Source organism: Gymnoscopelus microlampas, assembly GCF_963454915.1.
Source record: "Gymnoscopelus microlampas genome assembly, chromosome: 15".
NCBI classification, from domain to species: Eukaryota; Metazoa; Chordata; class Actinopteri; order Myctophiformes; family Myctophidae; genus Gymnoscopelus; species Gymnoscopelus microlampas.
Window position 1 is genome coordinate 5,362,099 of NC_139952.1, and position 21,301 is coordinate 5,383,399.

At 39.9% G+C, this 21,301-nt stretch overlaps 1 protein-coding gene across 1 annotated transcript; it reads right to left on the bottom strand.

The window, feature by feature from the left end:
• Positions 1-7,394: 7,394 nt before the first annotated feature.
• On the bottom strand, positions 7,395-19,677 carry sh3bgrl3 (SH3 domain binding glutamate-rich protein like 3). Its single transcript, XM_084081518.1, has 3 exons — positions 19,560-19,677; positions 13,832-13,999; positions 7,395-11,190 (listed from the first exon to the last, which is right to left on the bottom strand). The coding sequence occupies exons 1-3, from the start codon at positions 19,602-19,604 to the stop codon at positions 11,125-11,127; spliced, it is 279 nt and encodes a 92-aa protein (XP_083937644.1). The 5' UTR covers positions 19,605-19,677; the 3' UTR covers positions 7,395-11,124.
• Positions 19,678-21,301: the final 1,624 nt, after the last annotated feature.

The following is a 21,301-nucleotide window of genomic DNA, read 5'->3' on the forward strand; positions in this document are numbered from 1 at the left end:
TCATAAGGCAAGTTCTGTATTATAACAGACACACAGAAATAATGTGTGTTGCAGGAATATTATGAACTCATAAATGTAATGTTGAATTAATCAACTATAATCTACATGGGCAGAATATATTAAACCACTATGTTGTCTAACAAACTATGACATATGAACTGTAGATGCATGAGTATCTACATCAAAAGAGAACTAAAATCACAACCAGGTAAACATTTCAGTCAGTGTACATAAAACACAGAGAGCCTGGGCTTTGTTTCCCCTGCTGGGAAAATAGACTCATTACCTGTATGAATGGAAAGCAGCTCTTTGAGGGCATGACTTAGTAGTTTGTTTCCACTTCAGGTGAAAAACTACAGCAGGGTAAAACATGGAAGGCTGCAGTGATGTAAGCAACACAGCTGCAGCTAATCACACAAATAATGGGTGTGTTATATTTTAGGTGTGTCAATAGTCTGTCATGGCTGCACATTGGGCCTTGGCTCTGGACACACCTATGAAAATCTAACACACTCACTATTTCAGAAATATTCAGAGATTTTCAAATGTAGTGAAAATAGCCGATCTACAAGCTCAAAACGCGTTGTGACGTGACGTGTTGCGAGCTTGTAGATCAGCTATTTCCACCATATTTGAAACGGGGATTAAGCGGTTAATTAATAATATATTTTTGTAAGTTTGGGTCCCAACAATGCCTTCCTAGAACTGTAGTGGAGTCAAAAGTACAATATTTCTATTTGAAATGTAGTGGAGTGAAAGTCATGAGCTTTCAAAAGAAAACCTTCAAAAAAGTATACGTACAGTACTCAAGTAAATGCACGTAGTAACTGTCCACCACTGACTTGAATTAAAGGGGCATGACACCCCAGGCTGATGTTGTAGTTTGTTTTCCAGTTCAGGTTGAAAAGAACAGCAGATTAAAAACATGGCAGACTAGTAAACAACACAACTGCACCAAACAAAATGTACTTATAGTTTGTACTTTTGAATACTTGAGTATTTACTTGAGTCTAACACATACATGGGCAACATACGGCCCAGGGGCCGGACCTGGCCCTTTGACCATCTCAATCCGGCCCTCGAAGTCCTCAAAGAAAAACAAAATGACCCCCCAATAATCTATATCTTAAAAGGCAGCATTATGTTAATGGTTCTGAGGGAACTTGACTCCAGTTAATAATTAGTAATGAATATGTATCATTTCAGTACATACCTGCATTCCATATTCCATCTATATGTACTCAAATGTTAAATGTTTATAATGTATCAAACAAACGGGAGGAGGGCGCACACCAGTATTGGTGAGGTGCTGCTGTCCTTGGTAAATAAGTATAAAAGTAAAGAAAATGCTGCACACTCGTAGCCACGATGCAGGATTTATCTAAATATTTTTTTATAATGTAACAGTGAAACAGTCTGCCATGGATTCATAATTATAACATAATGCAATATGTTTGATAATGTGAGTGATACAGTACAGCTGTAAAAACAGTACAGCTGTAAAAAAAAAAAAAAAAAAAAAAGGAGTTGACCCCTTTCTAAAGTACTCTGTTGTGTCTATCAAATTCATGCACTTTTAACATAATTCAGCACTATGTGTTTCAAGTTTCAATTCAATAGTCCAATATGTGGCCCTTCACTCACTTTATGGAAGTCAGTATGGCCCCCTGGAAAACAATGCTGCCCACCCCTGGTCTAACAGATGTTGGTGTGCCTCTGTTATAATACAGAACTAGCTGTATGAAGTTATGTTACTATCCTATATTAAAATTGCCTAGAGGGTAAACCGACGGTGGGTCGACGATGGACGGTGGGTGCACGTCACAAACGTAACATGCAGACCTGCGAGGCGCACCGTTGCTCTAATCCGCACCAAATTTGGCACCAACGCTGGTCAAGGGTCTGCCATCAGAATAGCCACATACCAGGGACCACGTGTGGCGGGGCCCCTAGGTGCCACGGGCGCACCATCGCTCCATCCCCTCTGTGTTCCTGATGACTAGGCTGTATAAACAGCCATAACTCCAGTTCCCAGCATGCTAAAGGCCCCACATTTGGTGGGTGCTCTAACACGGCCAATAGGGACGGGCTGTAATTGCTGAAGCCCCACCCCCTCTGCTTTCTTATTGGCTCGGGTTTAAACAGCCATAGCTCCAGTTCTCAGCATGCTACAGGCTCCAAACTTGGTGGGTGGTCCCACAGACTTCCAATTTAATCAAAAATGATGGTGACCATTGCTCTTATCAGCGCAACAAAGGCCTAGGTGTGAATGCTGCGTGAAAATCTAGTACATTAACGTTACAAATGCATAGGTGGTGTTATTCCAGCATCAGGGATATCATTTCCCAGTCTCTTCAGTTCAATTTGAAGTAGTTCACACTGTGTAACATTCATTTTGAGTTATCTCTCCTGATTGGATGAAATTGGTATCCTGACTTGAAAATGTATTTTCTGTTTAGTTAAGGGCTGTAGAGACAGGGAGAGCCCTGTTACTGAACACTCTGCAGCATTGAGCACTGATTAGGCTACTATCACAACATTGAGCTATTTAACACTACTAAAAAGGAACAAAAAGAGGGGGGAAAATCACTACAGCCTACATACAGCAGGCTGTCTCCCTCCCCCATAAAAAGTGACTTCTAAAACGGCTAATCCCGTTCATGGATTCTGATTGGCTGGTTTCCGTTTAGTAGACGTGATATATGAAAGGGATAATTGATGGCGCACCGGTCGTTGTTGAGAAATAACCCCCGACAGGATGATTAAACCCCGAGGCGAAGTCCTCTGGGTTTAATTAGGGCTCTGAAGCGTCGTGCCTCACTACGCCACTCAGACATTATAAAATACACGGTAAACTGCGACCTCTCGTGGCTTATTGCTTAAAAAAAAGCATCATAAGTGTTTTAAAATACATTAAACAACAACATGAGTGTAAACAGACAATATAGGTACATGAGAGAGGTCTCTCGGCTGCTTGTCAAACCACACTCACACACACATACATCCTTCATCTCAATGCAGCTTCACTGGCTGATGTCATCTCATACTAGCTTGAGTTTGCATGTCGTCGCCTTGCTAAACTAATTATGGCCTATGTCATTTTTTAAAAATGTTTTTCAAGAAAAATTAAAAACTGGTCCAAAACAAAACTATATGATATTTCTTAATCATTTCACCCAAAATGTTTATAACAAATTATGACTTTTTAAATAGAAATAACACTGTCTGTCAGTTATGTAACATAAGAGATTTAAAAAGGCCTTTTTTTAAAACGGCCTAAATCAGTAAATAATTTGGCGTATGTCACAATGATTTTACCAGAGGTGGCTAGTGTCATGAGGAGCTGACTTAGGCAAAAATATCATTTTCCTCAAAAAATGACTTAGGCCATTAGTTTAGCAAGGTGACGGTGTGTGTGTGTGTGTGTGTGTGTGTGTGTGTGTGTGTGTGTGTGTGTGTGTGTGTGTGTGTGTGTGTGTGTGTGTGTGTGTGTGTGTGTGTGTGTGTGCGTGCGTGCGTGCGTGCGTGCGTGCGTGTGTGTGCGCGTGCAATGGCCATAATAATCTCTCAAGAACAGATTCCGACCTGCGGTGGAATCTGTCGGAGCGGTTCGTCCTAACCAGTGCGCATTGGCTAAAAGTGGGCGTGCCTTCAGATCAGGAAGTGGGCCGCGCTTTACCCAATCAAATGTAGTGGGCGGGATTCACGTGTCCATCCACCATGATCCACCCTCCCCCCCTCGAAACTAGCCGAAACTAATTTAACAATAGCGTCCTCGGAGCGGACAAAACCACGGAAAGATATTCACATTTTAAATTACTCTTTCATCATAGAAACAAGTGGGCTTATAACCAAAACCATCCATGTTCTCTGGGAGAAGTGGTGTTAGTGTTCCGTGTAGAAATATTGTTAGTGGGAATGAAAACATGGTCGCACCAACCGGAAGTGATGCGCTATAGGCAGACATGAAACCGGTGTTTCCCTGCGCTCTAGTCTAACATTATACTCCTGCCAGACTCCACAGAATATCAGAAAAGCAGAGGTCGCTGTTTTTCATTTTCTGTGGGGTCTGGCTACGCGAGACTATGGCCATAATAATAATAATGGCTAAAATACCAACAGAGCGGAATAGAAGTGAAGTGAAGTGTACTCACCTCCTGAGGTGCTCTCAGTACACTTCACTACCAGAGGGGGCTGAGGTCTTTAGAGTGTTCACATAATGTGCCCAAAAAATTGCTGAGTCATGGGCTGAGTCCACTTCAGGGACTGAAAGTGTCCAAGTGTGAAACTAAAAACAAGCAGTGGTGGAAAAAGTACTCAAATTTTTACTTAAGTAAAAGTATCAATACTGCAATATAGAAATACTCTGTAAAAGTCCGTAATTCAAAATGTACTTGAGTAAAAGTACAAAAGTATTGGCATCAAAATGTACTTAAAGTACCAAAAGCAAAAGTACTCATTGTGCATAATGTCCCATTTCAAGTTTTCAAATGTCTACAAATCTTTTGAAAATATCAGATCTACAAGCTCACAATGTGAGCTTGTAGATCGGCTGATTTCAAATGGCCGAAATGTAACGATAGGGCTGAAGTGGCTAATGTACGTTTTGTAATAACAATCAAAATCTACAAAGTAACTAGTAACTCAAGTTTTCGAATAAATGTAGTGGAGTAAAAGTACCATATTTGGATCCGAGATGTAGTGGAGTAGAAGTAAAAGTATTGGAAATTGGAAATACTCAAGTAAAGTACAAATACCTCAAAATCGTACTTAAGTACAGTACTTAAGTAAATGTACTTTTCCACCACTGAAAACAAGATCACACTGCATAACACCTGTCGGTCGGTCGGTCGGTCGGTCGGTCGTTCTGTGAGCCAAATAACTCATGAATGGTCAGTATAGGCTGCCATACAGAGATCATCAACTTCCGGGTGTCAAAGCAAAGGTCAAAAGGCTCAAGAGGTAGAGCGGGCCGCTTGAACACGGAAATTCCAGGTTCGATCCCCTGCTCCCCCTGTGTTAGTGTCCTTGAGCAAGAAACTGAAACCCTAACAGCTCCTGATGAGCAGGGGTGTGTGCGTGCGTGCGTGCGTGCGTGCGTGTGTGTTGACCATTGATGACAAATAGCAGATCTACAAGCTCACAACACTTATGATCTTACTGAGCTTTGCAATATACAATAGCAGCAGTACTCCAAAGTTGATGTCTATATGTAATAAACCATTGTTACCTGTGGAGGGCAGTGTGACTCCATGGATGAAGCAAAAGCAATGCTCAACCTCTGAAAGTGCAGAACTGTAACAAGACACGTTTTTAGCTTTATTGGAAATCCATCTTTACACAGACCTGTGCAATTCCTCTGTGAAATGCAGACTCAATGTTATAATTCACAATTGAATCATGTTATTAAACTGCAGAGGAACTGGATATTAATATGGCACTTAGGGCAAGTACACACTGCAGGACCTTAAAGCTGTCGGGGGGTCATCTGATCGTTAAGCATAACACACTGCAGGAGTTTATTCCTTGAAATCGGCTGTCATAATATCGTTGTGGTCTTCACAACACGATTGATTGACAAGGGCTGACACACTGTAGGATAGTTCACTAGGATGCTATCTCCAGAGTCAGACCCAATACATACATTTTTGTTTATTCCAATTCATTTTAATCGAGGTATCCCGTGATATGCCTCCCCCCCCCCCCCCCCCTCTCTCTCTCTCTCTCTCTCTCTCTCTCTCTCTCTCTCTCGCACGGCAAGTGCGCTAATTCCGCTGTGACAGTTGCCATGTCCGCTTATTATAAGCGACTTTGGGATTATTTTTCTGTAAAGTTGCTTGAAAGTGTAGTTGCTTTTTTGGCCTTGTTTCCTAATGTTGTTTGAACCAGTTGTTCTCAAACATTTTCATGGCAAGGACCCCCAAATTAATATTTGTCCGCAGATGCGCAGACCTCCCCCTTCTGAAAATATGTTGTGCCATAGACCCCCATACAAGATCTGTGTGGATTTGGAAAATACTCCACAACCCCCCCCCCCAAATGTCTTCTTTAAAAATAGCCTATCTACAACGTGAGCTTGTAGATTGGCTATTTTCAAATATCCAATGTATTTGTAAATAGGTTTAAAGTGCTCAAGTGGCCTTTTCTTGGGCTTGTTTTCATAGACCTGGTTGCTTATTTCTATCGCAACATCTGGCAACGCTGTTCAGACACAGCGTGTGTCACAGGCATGCTGCACTCACAGACACACACACACACACACACACACACACACACACACACACACACACAGAGAGAGAGAGAGCTCTCGCTCTGTCTCTGTCTCTCTGTACAATTCCTCTAAAATAAACAGCCCACCAGGCTCGCTCACTTTCTCATTTAGTTTTATAATGTTAACTTAATACAGGACTGGAAGGTAATATTGTGGTAGGGACTGTTTGTTGTGGTCAGATCCAGCGACGCTCCCCTAGCCACGGTTGCTGTAATGTGCTCTCATTGGCTGCAGCGTGGATTTGCTCGCAGAATGGTCTCGGCTCCTTTCACACTGTATGATATTGTCTCTTGTCCTGTCCCAGACAGAGATGAATATCTAACAATTTAGATATCTGAAAAGCCGTCGCAGAGCGGAGAATCGCGGCCACATCGGGTCGCAGAGCCTTTCACACACACAGAGCATTGTCTCGCCGATCAAAGGCCGATCTGCGTCAGGTCGGGAGGTTTTGTCGGCGAGCGCCAAAAAATGTCGGCGACAGCAATATCGGACCTAATGTCTTGTAGTGTGTACCTGCCTTAAGTAGCTAATTAGTATGTGTGTCAGCCTTGTAAATGCAAAGTCAATAGTTATTTTCCAATTCCCCCTTACGTCTATCTATCTATTTATTCATCCCACTTTCTCTTATAAAAGTGTATCTATCTATATCGCCTTTTCTGGATATATATATATATATATATATATATATATATATCTGCTGTCCGGCAGAAACCAGCTAACTCCAAAATGTACATTTTTCAGGAAATGAAAAAAAGTGGAGTTAGGAGGTTTTGTTCATCATTGATAAGAACAGCTGAATGGACCTCCAAGCTCACAATGAGGTTGGAGGTCAAAAGGGGGGGGGGGGGGGGGGGGGGCTGGAGTCAGCAAAACCTCAGCAGAAAGTTTGAGGATCCAACGGAGTTAGCTGGTTTTGTCAGAAGCGCTTTTTAATACTTTTCATTGGTTCAATTCTTTTTTTTACCAACACAGACGTAAAGGGTGTTCAATGGCCCTGATTTATGGGGAAAAAGTGCAAAAGCGACAAAATGGAGTTAGCTGGTTTCTGCCGGACAGCAACGATCGATCGGAAGTGTGACATCTGAATAATAATAATAATTAAAGAAAGAAAGAATCATCCAGATTTTAGACTCAGTTCCATTTTTATTCAACCCATAAGTCAACTTTTCACAATCTTCTTGGAAGACAACAGCATCTTAATTCCTTTATTCTCATCTCATTTTGGCCAATGGGGGATTGGTCCAAAAAGCAAAGCACAGGAGGGCTCAAAGAGAGACATGTACTGTTATGGAATGTCTAAATGACGTTGCTTTAATGGTGGATACGCGTCGTTAATTAACCAGCAAACACGTCGACAAGCGTCAACTTACAAAAAAACAGTGCACAAAACGTTGCGTTTTGCCGTACAAGTTTTTGTTTTTGTTGCATTCCTAAGGCAATAATTTGACGACCGGCGGAGGGTCTGGTATAGGAGACTCACCGGAAACTCCGCCGGTCATCAAATAGGCTATATGCACAGCAGCCATATTGGAAAGAAATTGGGCCTCTTCTTACTTCCTTGACAGGTTTTACCAATGATACTAATGAAGGCTCTGTTCCATTCTGGTCAGGGTGCTGATATCGTGCATGTTGGCTCACTAGAAACACTCCATTTTGGTTCCCAAATGGCCCCTTATGGTGGGTGTGTAACTCTGATTGTGTACAAATGGAACCAAATGGACCCGTGAGGGTCCATTTGGTTCCATTTGTACGCTCTCAGAGTTATGGGGGTCCTTGAAAATAAGAGACCACTGTGCCACACTAAATGGAACAGAGCCTTAATTAGTATTATTGGTAACACCTGTAAAGGAAGTAAGGAAGGGGCCCGATTCATTCCCAATATGGCTGCTGTGCATAGAGCCTATTATTGGCTTGAATGCGACAAACAAAAAAAAGTCTCCATGAATTCAAGGCTTGATGAGGTGGGTAATTAATAGAAAATAAGCATTTTTTTGGGGGTGAACTACTCCTTTCAACAGGATTTTACTGCGTAGATGTGCTCAAAAATAGCAAATGACAGTGTCACTGGAGGACAAAATATGGGAACGACATACTCAAGATAAAAAAGAAAACACGTTAACTGGATATGTACCTATCATGGGCAACATTAACTGTTTGCAAACACAGTATGCACTGAAAACAGTGATGTCTTCACCTTTGACTTGTGGCAAGAGTTAACCCAAGTCTAATCAATGAATCAATCGATCAAAAACACTGGTGTCTGAGTGCTCACAGTTTTGCGCAGGGTATAGGACAGTGCATAGGTGCTGTGCAGTGCAACTTTTTTTATGAAATGATACAGGACCGGAATAAAATGTGAGATTTGGACCGTGAATGAGATTTGCAAACATTTCAGCTCCAGTTCTTTTTTTACGCTCCAAAACAAGTTTCTTTTGTACTTAACCCATTAAGACCGGGAACGCGTCTGTGTGTACATTTTTAGATTTCTTTGGCTATTCAAAAATAGCAGATCTACAAGCTCATAGCGCGAGTGCCGCGCTATGAGCTTGTAGATCTGCTATTTTTGAAAAATCGTGAAAATCTGTGAAAATCTTGGAATATATCTTTTTTTAAAGAGAACATTTGTAAAATAATTAGTTCCAGGGACCCCCAGAAGCACATATTTGAGTTACTAATGTCCGCTTAAAAGCTAAATTCAAATATTTGAATAAAAGAGAATTCAAATATTTGCACAAACTTTCATGATTTAAAAAAAGAAAATAGCAGATCTACGAGCTTGTAGATCTGCCATTTTCGAATAGCCCAAAGAAATCTAAAAATGACACACAGATGCTGCGTTCCCGGTCTTAAAAAGGGTAAATACAAGTTTTCCAGCTTTCCAAACTAATCTTTTGACATCGTCATGAACCAATATTAAGAGACCTACAGTACGTACGGTGCCTGGAAGTTTTAAGTATCTGATATCTTTAAGACGTATACTGTAACAGGAACTTATGGAAAATGTTAAGAAGAACGTTAAGATATGCTACGGATTATCTATCTTAAAACATTGTCACAGGTATGTATTGGCACCGAGTTTTTTTTAACCTTATAATAAGGAATGCTTTGATCACATTCTGCTTGTTTCTTTATGATGGATGCATGGACCCCCCTGTCATCTAATGGGGTCCTTGACCTCTATAGTTTAACCTACGGAATTAGCTTCAGGACCGTCAACTCTCTGTCCTGTATAGATTTCCATACAGTATATTGTCGTCAGGCAGAAACCTTGTATCTCCATACTTCAATACTTTTTCTTTTGTTTTCGTCACTTAATGCCTTACTCCGTTGTCAAGCAAAAGTGGTGAAAATAGCCGATCTACAAGCTCACAACGCATCGCGATACGACACATTGTGAGCTTGTGGATCAGCTTATTTAGCTATTTCTGAACATTTCCGTTCCATTTCCTGAAAAGTAGCGGTTTTGGGCATACAAGGTTTCCCTATGAAGACCAGAAGAGAACAGCTTTTTTTTTTGTTTTAAGACAAGCGGTGGAAAAGTAAGTATATTTTGATGCCAATACATTTTGCACTTTTTACTCAAGTAAAATCTTTGAATGTAGGCCTTCTACTTACGTAACAGAGTATTTCTACATTTTTGGTATTGCTACTTTTACTCAAGCAAAAAACGAAATCGGAATACTTCTTCCACCACCGGTTAAGACTACATGAAGACCGAAGCGTCCAGTCTCGCAGGGACATCAGTGAGATTCCTTGTTGAATGTAATGGATTACTCTCATCTGATCATGTGGTCACGGCGAGCCCATATTAGCCAGCCTCGTTAGTGCACATCTGGTCGCCCTGTTGATTCCTAACGAGGACTAACGAGAGGTCAGTGACAATAAGACTAATAAGTGACATTAGCATGTCGGAAAAGACAACATTCAGCACAGAAACAAAAAAATACATTGTATAACACATGAAACAAAAACAAAACTTAAAGCGCAATGCCACTTTGGTAAAGGTTTGGGTTGCGTAGTTACCTTTTTGTTGCTCCAAATAATAGTGAGATATCTTCAATAGTTGCTGTGTTGATTAGAAATTGATAATCCAAAAATGTTAGCACATAAACACAAACAAAGCTTATTCTGACAATATATAAAAAGCCGTACCGGGTTTTGTGATGTTATATGGGCAGAATCGGCCTTGCTTGCTTTCGATTATGTGTTAAAAGAGTGACTTTGAGAGCTACTATTTAGAGTTGCCTCACGACAAGGTAACTACTCAACACAGACCTCTACCCAAGTGGCACTTTGCAGTTACAGTGGTTAAGAGTTTTCGAGACTAGTTGGGAGGCAAACAGTGGTTATTTAAAGGTGTTTTTCCACTTCAAAACACTTCCGGGGTCATTTTAATGTCTGCTCAGGCTTTTTGTGTGCACCACCAGACCAGTTGTTGAGTTGCTTGATTAAGTTGCTTGAACATGGGAGTTACAATGGGATAATATAGGAAGGGGGGTCGCGTCTGATCGAATGAATATATCAAATATCTAAATATTGAAACAAGCAACTTAAAAACTCTCTGGGGGAGGCACACAAAAGCCTGAATAGACGTTAAAACGACCCCAGACGTGTTTTTTAAAGTGAAATACCCCCCTTTTTAAGTTTCGAGAGTCTAGTTAGGGAATGTGTGTGTTGCGATCCAGGTTGATAGTAGAGTGTGTTTGGCATTGGTCATGGCATGGAGGACAGGCGGGCACAGCGCAAGCCTGACCCGAGAGAGGAAAGGAGGGGCGAACGGGTTTACAGGTGGGCGGCATGGTGGTGAGGGGAGGGGGGAGGGGGGAGGGGAGGGGACAGAGAGAAACCCCTCCTCATGCCAGCTTCAAAAACTGGTCCACTTTGTCTTCTTCCACGGCCTCCGTTAACATCTCATAGTCCTGTTGGAGGAAGAGAGCAACAGTCAGCTTCAGTCTGCTACTAGTCACCTGGGATGGGACGATAATCGCTTTTAGCGTTTATCGTGGTGATTTTAACTCATTGAGTGCCATTCACGTGTTTCGCGTGTTTTACCGCTATGGTGCAACGTGCCAATCACGTGTTTCACATGTTTTTGGAAAAAAAAAAAAATGTTCAGAACCCAAGATATCATTATCTGAAGATTTGCAGCTCCATCCACTCCTTGTTTAACTTATAACTGAAAAAGGCTGTATCTCGCTTCCTAAGCACTTTATTTTGAAAAAAAAAATAAAAAAAAATAATAATAATCGCACTGGCCAGAAATAGCCGGAAATAATTCTGACACTTAGTGGGTTAATTTACTAGTCCATATGTTGTGCGCAGTCAAAGGTATTTGCAGACATTGGGTTATACACAGTAGCCTATATGCTTAGTTAAAACTTTGGGAGACCAAGTTTGTTGCGGTCTTGCATGTTAAGAATGGCATTGATTAAGCACAGCTGGTGAGACAGACAGTCTGGGGCTATGGGAGAGAGAGATCTACTTGGGATGATGGGCACTCTATCAAATGAAATTAATCTTTTTTTGAGGCACGTGGTCCGCACGGGTTTGGGGTTCACTGTGCTAAGCTGTTGTGGTAAGAAGACAGCAGTCTGTGTATTCCTGACTCGATAGCTACAAAAACAAAAGCAGGTTTCCTCATGGTGTGCATATGCTAGCACACACACAAACACATACAGTTCAGGTCCACGCTTTGTGATTCAGAGATAAGCTCGTCTTTGCAGCCGTGAGGCAGGTCGTTGCCACACACAAACAGCATCAGCTGAGGTCCACTCGCTTGCTTTCAACACCAGGGCCTCTCTCTCTCTCTCTCTCTCGTTGCGTGTTTCCGGCTCAAATGAAGAAACTGACATGGAACATAAAAAAGGAAACGCTACCTTCTGAAAAAGGGGAACTTACAGTCCGAGACAAACGGAAGAGCAAGACAGCGCAACTGGCTTTTACTTCCCGTATCTGTGTGACGTAGGTGCAGTGGTTGAAAAAGTACTTAAATGTTTTACTTAAGTAAAAGTATCAATACTGCAATGTAGAAATACTCTGTTACAAGTAAAAGTGCGGAATTCTAAATCTACTTGAGTAAAAGTACAAAAGTATTGGTATCAAAATATACTTAAAGTACAAGAGTAAAAGCACTCAGTGTGCAGAATGTCCCATTTCACAAGTTTTCAAATGTATAAAATGTATAACATATCCATTGAAAATAGCCGATCTACAAGCTTGTAGATGGGCTATTTTCAAATGGCCGAAATGTATACAGAGCTGAAGTGGTTAATGTACAGTATGTTTTGTAATAATAATCGAAATCTAACCCTAACCCAAGTAACTAAAGTTGTAAAATAATTGTAGTGGAGTAAAAGTAAAGCAAGGTAATCACATACATCAAAAGCAGAGAGACAGTGTAGTGTCTCAGTAAACTAGGATCCCAGGTAAACCAAGGACCATCTGTCTAAATAACATGCCATGTACATTGTAACCTTTGCATAAGACTGCATGGTAGTCAAGACAAGGCCAAGTGCTACGGGCTAAGATGGAGTCTGAAGGGGTGAGTGAGTGTTCAGATAGGCTCTATTCACAGCAGCCATAATATGAAGAAATTCACAGGTGTTACCAATGATACTAATGAAGGCTCTGTTCCATTCGGGTCAAACAGAGTCAGGGTGCTGATGTTGTGCATGTTGGCTCACTGGAAACACTCTGTTACACCAGTGGGTCTAAAGTTGGGGTCCAGGGACCCTCATGGGCTTCCAAATGGCCCCTTACGGATGTGTAACTCTGAGAGTGAACAAATGTACACTCTCAGAGTTATGGGGGGTCGTGGAAACCACTGTGCTACACTAAATGGAACAGAGCCTTCATTAGTATCAGTGGTAACACCTGTGAAGGAAGTGATAATATGGCTGCTGTGCATAGAGCCTATTACGGCAAAACATTGGGAGCGAGCTTGTTCCACAGTTTGCATCGTTGCTAAAGTCATGCACAGAGCCTATTGTGGTGATGAAATGTGATAGTGAAAGCGTTGTCGTATTACCCCCACAGTATTTATCCTCGTTAACCCATTAAAACCCGGGAAGGTATCCGTGTCATTTTAGATTTTAATTATTTTGTACTTTGGCTATTTTCAAAAATAGCAGACATACAAGCTCAGATCTGCTATTTTTGAAAAATCGTGAAAATTTGAATCTTTGAATATATAAATATATATATATATATATATATATATATTTTAAAGCGAACAGTTTTAACTCAAATCTATACTTCTGGGGGTCCCTGGAACAACATATTTTGAGATGGGGGTCCGCGGCCAAATACATGAAATCCTTGACATGAAAACGTTTCATGTCACATCAAATTATTGGCTTAGGAATGCGACAAAAACAAAAGAATATCCATGAATTCAAGTCTCCATGGGGTGACAATCAATAGGAAAAAAAAGTCATTTTGGGGGCGAACTATCCCTTTAATGGGTTAAAAACAACGATTGTTTTTAATTGTATTTATTTTGTATTCTTAGTATCGGTCCTCATTAAAACAATAATTGATTGTATTTTATTGTATTCTCACCCCGCAGTATTGGTCCTCGTTGAACAGCTGTGGGGGAATGGCTTTGGGGTTGCCAGACTTGGCTCTCATCTCGTCCCTGATCTCTCCTCCCAGCGAGATGTCGATCAGTTCATACTGGATACTTTTACTCTCTAGTATCCTGAGTACCTCGGCCTGCTGAGACTTGATCTGAAAGAAACGGGGGGGAGAGAAAAGAAAACTAAGTAAACAGAGTAACAAACTTTAATTATAAAGCACCTTTCAAAACATAACGAGGCGCTGTGCAATGAGCAACTTATCGTCGATGTCCAAAACCGTTCTTTTATTATTATTTAAAATTAAAATAGTGAAATTAGCAGATCTACAAGCTCACATCGCGACACGCTGTGAGCTTGTAGATCTGCTATTTTCACTACTTTTGAGAGACACTCTTGTGCCAGGAGGTAGGGCTCAGAAGACAAAATGTTATAAAACACACAACAGCGCGCTTACGCGACAAATGTGTTTTAACAAATTATTCAAACAGTCAACTGACTGTTTTGTTTGTTTGTTTGTTTGTTTGTTGTCACCCTTGGTGTTGAGCCTTTTGAGACAATGTTTCCAAAAAGAATTAACGACACGCAAATTAATATGTTATTTGGCCATGGACCCCCATCTGAAAATATTTAAACCCCATACAAGATTTGTGTTTGAATCTTTAAAAGAATAGTCCAATTTTGTCCTCACAATGTGTCGCACCGCAACACAGTGTGAGCTTGCAGATCTGCTATGTTCTAATAGAAGTGGTTAAACCAATCTGTGATGCTATATTAAAGGACGACTTCACCCATTTTCAACCTGTCTTCATATAATAGGTCCTCACTAATGCTCATGATATAATGGTACAATTTTTTTCTAATCAGTCTGTGTCTCAGAGGAGGGCTTTGGACAGTTCAGAAACCCGTCTACCAGTGACATCATCGATGGGGAATCCAAGCTAATAGAAACTGCAGGCTTTGTATTCCTGGAAAGTTGCAATGCAATAATAGATCCCATTTGCTGCCTTAATAAAAATCTGAATCAAAAAATGTTAATCTTTTTGGGGGAAAAAATCCTGCCTAACGATGATGTCACTGGTAGACGGGTTGCTGGACTGTCCACAGCCCTCCTATGAGACACAGACCAAGTAGAAAAAAATTGTATCATTTTATCATGAGCATTAGTGAGGACCAATTATATGAAGATAGGTTGAAAATGGGCGAAGTCGTTCTTTAACTAATTTTGCTGGGGACCCCCTGGAACCCCTTCAAGGACCCCTGGGGGTCCCCGGACCCCACATTGAGAAGCGCTGGTTTACAAGAAACCACTAGTATGACAGGAGAAATTAAACATTGTCTTAAAAAGTCGTCACTCATACAGGATAAACATGAGGAATTGGAAGTGATGCCACAAAGAAATTACTAAATCATTGGAACTGGAGGTTGTGGGGTTCTCTCTCCTGATTGGACGAAATTGGAAACCCAAGTGAAAATGTATTTTATTTTTATTAACCCTGAAGACCTGAAACGCATCTGTGTCACTTTAGATTTCTTTGGCTATTCAAAAATAGCAGATATACAAGCTCATAGCGCGGCACCGAGTGCCGCGCTATGAGCTTGTAGATCTGCTATTTTTGAAAAATCTTGAAAAAATATTTTTTTGATTTTTTTTCAAAAAACTGTTAGGATTTAGATAAAAAAAATAAGAATCGCCTCAGGTCTTAATGGGTTAAGGAGCTGGCGAGACGGGGAGACCCCTGTTACTGAACAAACACTCTACCGCATACCGCGTCCTCAGTTACTGAAAATATACATTAAAGAAGCACTATGTAACTTTTCAACAACTATAATATAGTTGTTATAGCATATTACTGTATGTCCCACAAAATTATAAAGTTACATGTTTAAGCAATAACAATCCTCCTTCCATAAATGTATAGACTCAGGCGGGTCCCTGCTAGGGGCTTGACTGTATTACTACTATGTATAGGGGAGACAATGAGTTTCATCCTGGCATCTGCCAAGCCACCAAGGCAAAACTGCCAGTCTAAAGCGACGACTGGCCAATCACAGTGCGTCCTCACCGGACATGCTTTGCAGAGAATCTTGGGTAATGAAGTCAAAGACGTCAGCTGCCGCGTTATTTGTGTCCAAAGTGGCCACTGATTGATTCCCCCGAACTACATAGTGTTGCTTTAACGTGAATCGAACATATTAATGCAAAAGATAATGTGCAAACACGTGTTTGACACAACACTGATGATAGCTCTATGAAGCTATCTATGAAAGCTATGAAAAGGTTTAATCTGCAACACAAGCAGTGGTGGGGAAAGTACTCAAATGTTTTACTTAAGTAAAAGTATCAATACTGCAATGTAGAAGTACTCCGTTACAAGAAAAAATCCTGAATTCAAAATTGACTTGAGTAAAAGTACAAAAGTATTGGTATCAAAATGTACTTTAAGTACCAAAAGTAAAAGTAATAAAATGTTTAAAAATAGCAGATCTACAAGCTCACATCGGCTATTTTCAAATGGCCTAGGTATAAAATAGGGCTAAAGTGGTAAATGTATGTTTTATAATGTAATCATTTATACCTGCAAAGTAAAACTGATAACTAAAGTTTTCAAATAATTGTAGTGGAATAAAAGTACAATATTTGCCTCTGAGATGTAGTGGAGTATAAGTAAAAGTATAGACAATTGGAAATACTCCAATACCTCAAAATTGTACTTAAGTACAGTACTTGAGTAAATGTACTTTGTTACTTTATACCACTGAACACAAGTTTATACAAAGTAGTAGTTCATCTCTCTCTCAGCTAGCGGTCCTTGGCCTGAACAAAAGTCGAGACCCCTATAGCAATGATTACTACCACAATGTAGAGCTTTAACTTTTTAACAATACACTTGTTTTAACCAAAGATAATCACCAACTGAACCTTTTAAACTACTGGGTTAATATTTGAGGTCAGTGACTGTCTGTGCCTTTACACACCAAAGTCTCGTTATCTGACTTTGTGGTTTAATGATTAATTTACCCCATTAGCTCAATGCTATCTACCCCGGGCCGCATTGAGGATGTTACCACACCCATGGGCAAGTCACCAACTGTAAGCTGGCATTCAGAGGGTACGTGGGAAGGTGGCACACTATTGTAATATAAAGCCTTGGACATAAGATCATTCTCATTCATATTCATATGTGTTAGTCAACAGTGGTGGGAGAAGTACTCAAAAGGTTTTACTTAAGTAAAAGTATCAATACTGCAATGTAGAAGTAATCTGTTACAAGTCCAGAATTAAAAAATACTTGAATAAAAGTACAAAAGTATTGGTATCAAAATGTACTTAAAGTACCAAAAGTAAAAGTACTAAAATATTTGAAAATAGCAGATCTACAAGCTCACAACGCGTTGCATCGCGATGCGTTGTGAGCTTGTAGATCGGCTATTTTCAAATAGCCTATGTATAAAAAAGTTAAGTGGTTAATGTATGTTTCATAATATCATCATTTATTTCTGAAAAGTAACTAGTAGCTAAAGTTTTCAAATAATTGTAGTGGAGAAAACGTACAATATTTGCCTCTGAGATGTAGTGTGTTGGAAATACTCAAGTAAAGTAAAAATACCTCAAAATTGTACTTAAGTACAGTACTTGAGTAAATGTACTTAGTTACATTACACCACTGCAACAGTGGTTGAAAATAACTACTAAGTACATTTACTCAAGTACTGTACTTGAATACAATTTCACTTGACTTGAGTATGTCCATGTTTGGATACTTTGTACTTCTACTCCTCTAACGGCAAATTATTGCACTTTTTTCTTTTTTTTTTTACAGATTTAGTTCCTACTTACTTTGTAGATTAAGAATATTATTACAAGCATAAGCCCTATTTAAGTCAAATGTTGTATACAGGCCTTGTAACGGGGTATTTCTATGTTGTGGTATTGCTCCTTAAAACAACCTGAGTTCTTCTTTCCATGACTGGTCATACTCATATGATCTCAATGGATTCCATACAGACATAATTGATACCACATGTTTCACACACTGCAGTGTGTTTCTCCCCTCACAAACACACACAGTCTGCTTGTAAGCTCACCATTTAAAACACACAAAATGTATGGTATCACACAGACAGGTATGGTCAATGGCCCAGCCCTGATATATATCATGTTTTAATGTGTCACTCTGTCAGTCTTGGACGCCAACCCCAAATATCCACTGTACGTCCATGATTAACGGTCATACATCTCCATAAAAGGTCCAAATTAAAAAATATACATTGTTTACCTTAAAGCCACGGGTGTTACCCGTCACACCGGGCCCTTTATATTTAGTAATATTCCACATAGACTAATAAAGATGCGTTTTAATCTTGTCTGCCCCTGAATGTTGCCGCATTCCCTCGTTCCCATGGAGTGTAATACCGACTTTCACCTGCTGAAACAACGCCACTGTACTCATTGAGGAATACGGTGACATTCAGTCACAGACGGCATTAAAACACGTCTTTATTAAACGCTATGGAATATAACCGAGCATAAAAGGGGCATGTACGGTCGGGTAACATCCATAGCTTTAAGGTTGGACCTTTATATTTTTAATTTGTACATGTATGGAGTAGTATAGGGCCATTAAAGGGCATACAGTGATTATATGGGGGGTTTCGGCTAAGACTGACAGAGATACACAAACATGTCAGAATCGATTAAAGAAAACATTAATTCAAGTCTTAGTCCAAAGCTAGTCGTAATATCATATTTTAATTAATATGTCAGTGAAATAGTGAATAAATCTTCTTCAATGGAAGCGATGGCAGCTTATTGCTGCCATCTGACTAGCCATGGATCGTCTGTCACGACAGTCATGGATGAACTTCAACCTGGTGTTTGCACTTTCTCCATTTACAGCCAGTACATATACATGAACGTTCAAATTTCAAATATAAAGTGCTTAATCCATGGCCATGGGTGTTACAATTATGTACGGGCCCTCAAAAGTACCCGTATCTTCCGTATTGTTCAATAAAAATCATTTTAATCCAATGGCCGGTGGCCATTCGCTCATAGTTATAATGTGTCCGAGTGCAATACACCTCCCAACCAATGGGGTCGCGTCGTTGAAGGCATATAGAGAAAACACGGATACAATAGCCACCGATCGGATTAAAATGCTTTTTTATTGAACAACACGGACGACACAGATACTTCCGAGGGCCCGTACACGATTGCAACATCCGTGGCCATGAGATAAGCACTTTAAATTTGAAATCTGAACGTTTATGTAGATGCATGGACCAAAAGGGGAGAAAGCGCAAAGAAACAGGTTGAAGTTCATCCATGACATGTCATGATGTGACAGTCATGTTTTCAGGGCTAATCAAACAGCATCGGGGAACAAAACAATATGACTTCCTCTTCCTGGGTGGACTTACTGCTGGCCTCAATAGTGTTCTGCACCAACTTAAAACAAACATGCAGGGCTTACTAATAAAGCATGATGCGATCTATCATTTAATAACACAGTGTAATAACAATTTCCAAAACAACAAAGGCAGTGGTGTGTGTGCAAGGCAGGTCAAGCCTTTAGAATACTGTACATCCACCACGCAGGGCATTCATTCTGCTGGGTGTGTCTGTATATACGGATCAATAGAAGCACTATGTTAAATGACTGTGATCACAAACTGATCGGATCAATAAGTGGTTATTGGTGATCACTCACCTCTCTGCTGGCGGTCACGGTGGTGTAGTAGATTTTGATCCCCATGGTTTTGATGTGTTTTTATTATTTACGCAGGGTATTTGTTGTGGACTGGATGTTTGTGGCGCTCGGCGCTGAACTGAACACACACACACATACACACACACACACAGCAGCTCGCTCTCTCTCTCTCTCTCTCTCTCTCTCTCTCTCGTTACGTGCTAAAGCAACGCTGGCTGCGTACATTTAAAGAGACAGTACCATTCAATGTGGGGTGACCAAACTTTATGCAGTGGTGGAAAAACTGTACTCAAATGTTTTACTTAAGTAAAATTATCAATACTGCAATGTAGAAGTACTCTGTTACAAGTAAACGTCCGGAATTAAAAATTTACTTGAGTAAAAGTATAAAAGTATTGGCATCAAAAGGTACTTAAAGTACCAAAGTAGAAGTACTAAAATGTTTGAAAATAGCAGATCTACAAGCTCACAATGCGTCATGATGCGACTCGTTGTGAGCTTGTAGATCGGCTATTTTCAAATAGCCTATGTATAAAATAGGGCTAAAGTGGTAAATATATGTTTTATAATCCAATAATTTATATCTGCAAAGTAATTGGTAACTCAAGTTTTCAAATAATTGTAGTTGAGTAAAAGTACAATATTTGCCTCTGAGATGTAGTGGAGTAGAAGTAAAAGTATTGGCAATTGGAAATACTCAAGTAAAGTACAAATACCTGCAAATTTTACTTAAGTATAGTACTTAAGTAAATGTACTTTGTTACTTTCCACCACTGTATGTATGTGTGCATTCATTCATTCATTCATTCATTCATTCGTTCATACAATACTTACATACTTACTCTCTACGATTTTCTTTTCCTCAGAAAGGAAGAAAGAATAAAAATAAATGTTTTAGAAATGTCCATAAAATAGAAATAAAAAATTGTATTCTTTCCCCAGAAAATGTGTCGCAATGTGAGGTGTTGTGAGGTTGTAGATCTGCTATTTTTTATACTGTTTTTGAACTGGTGCTTGACGGTTGAGTAATTAACGAATAATGCCATTTTGTAAGGATGGAAGTTGTATTTCGATTCCCAATTAAATTTAAAGACACACTATGCAACGTGGTCACTAAACATAGGGCGCGCGGACCCATGTTGGGTCACCGTCCCATCATCATTCATTCATCCCTTAATGTATGTTTTGTAGTAATAATATAAATCTGCTAAGTAGTAAAGCTGTCAAATCATTGTAGTGGAGTAAAAAGTACAATCTTTTAAAAAGTAAAAGTACATTGAGGTTATTCCATTTAGTTACATTCCACCATTGTGTCATGTCATGGGTTAAATCTAGCGCTTGACCTTTCTTCTCCATATGACCAACAATTAGATATGATCCATTAGAATTAGATGATATATTATGTGTTAAGTAGCCTAAGCCTATGTAATCTCATCTCATCATGCAGCATGATGAATCCATATGTTCCCATAATGTCCTGCCGTTATTATGTGGAATGTTATATTTGAGTGAACTGTGCTGTCAACAACCTTTTCTGGATCAGGGCCCTCCTCCTCCATTTTAATGCCTCCTCCTCCATATTTTATCCATGTCAGTGGTGTAAAGTAACAAAGTACATTTACTCAAGTACTGTACTTAAGTACAATTTTTAGGTGTTTTTTTACTTTACTGGAGTATTTCCAATTTTCACTACTTTTACTTCACTACATCTCAGAGGAAAATGTTATACTTTTACTCCACTA

Excerpts from the sequence above, each read along its gene's own strand:
- sh3bgrl3 (XM_084081518.1), bottom strand. The coding sequence starts at position 19,604 with ATGGGGATCAAAATCTACTACACCACCGTGACCGCCAGCAGAGAG. Across the intron at positions 14,000-19,559 it reads CCGTGACCGCCAGCAGAGAG|ATCAAGTCTCAGCAGGCCGA; the intron begins GTGAGTGATCAC and ends CGTTTCTTTCAG. Across the intron at positions 11,191-13,831 it reads ACGAGGACCAATACTGCGGG|GACTATGAGATGTTAACGGA; the intron begins GTGAGAATACAA and ends TTCCTCCAACAG.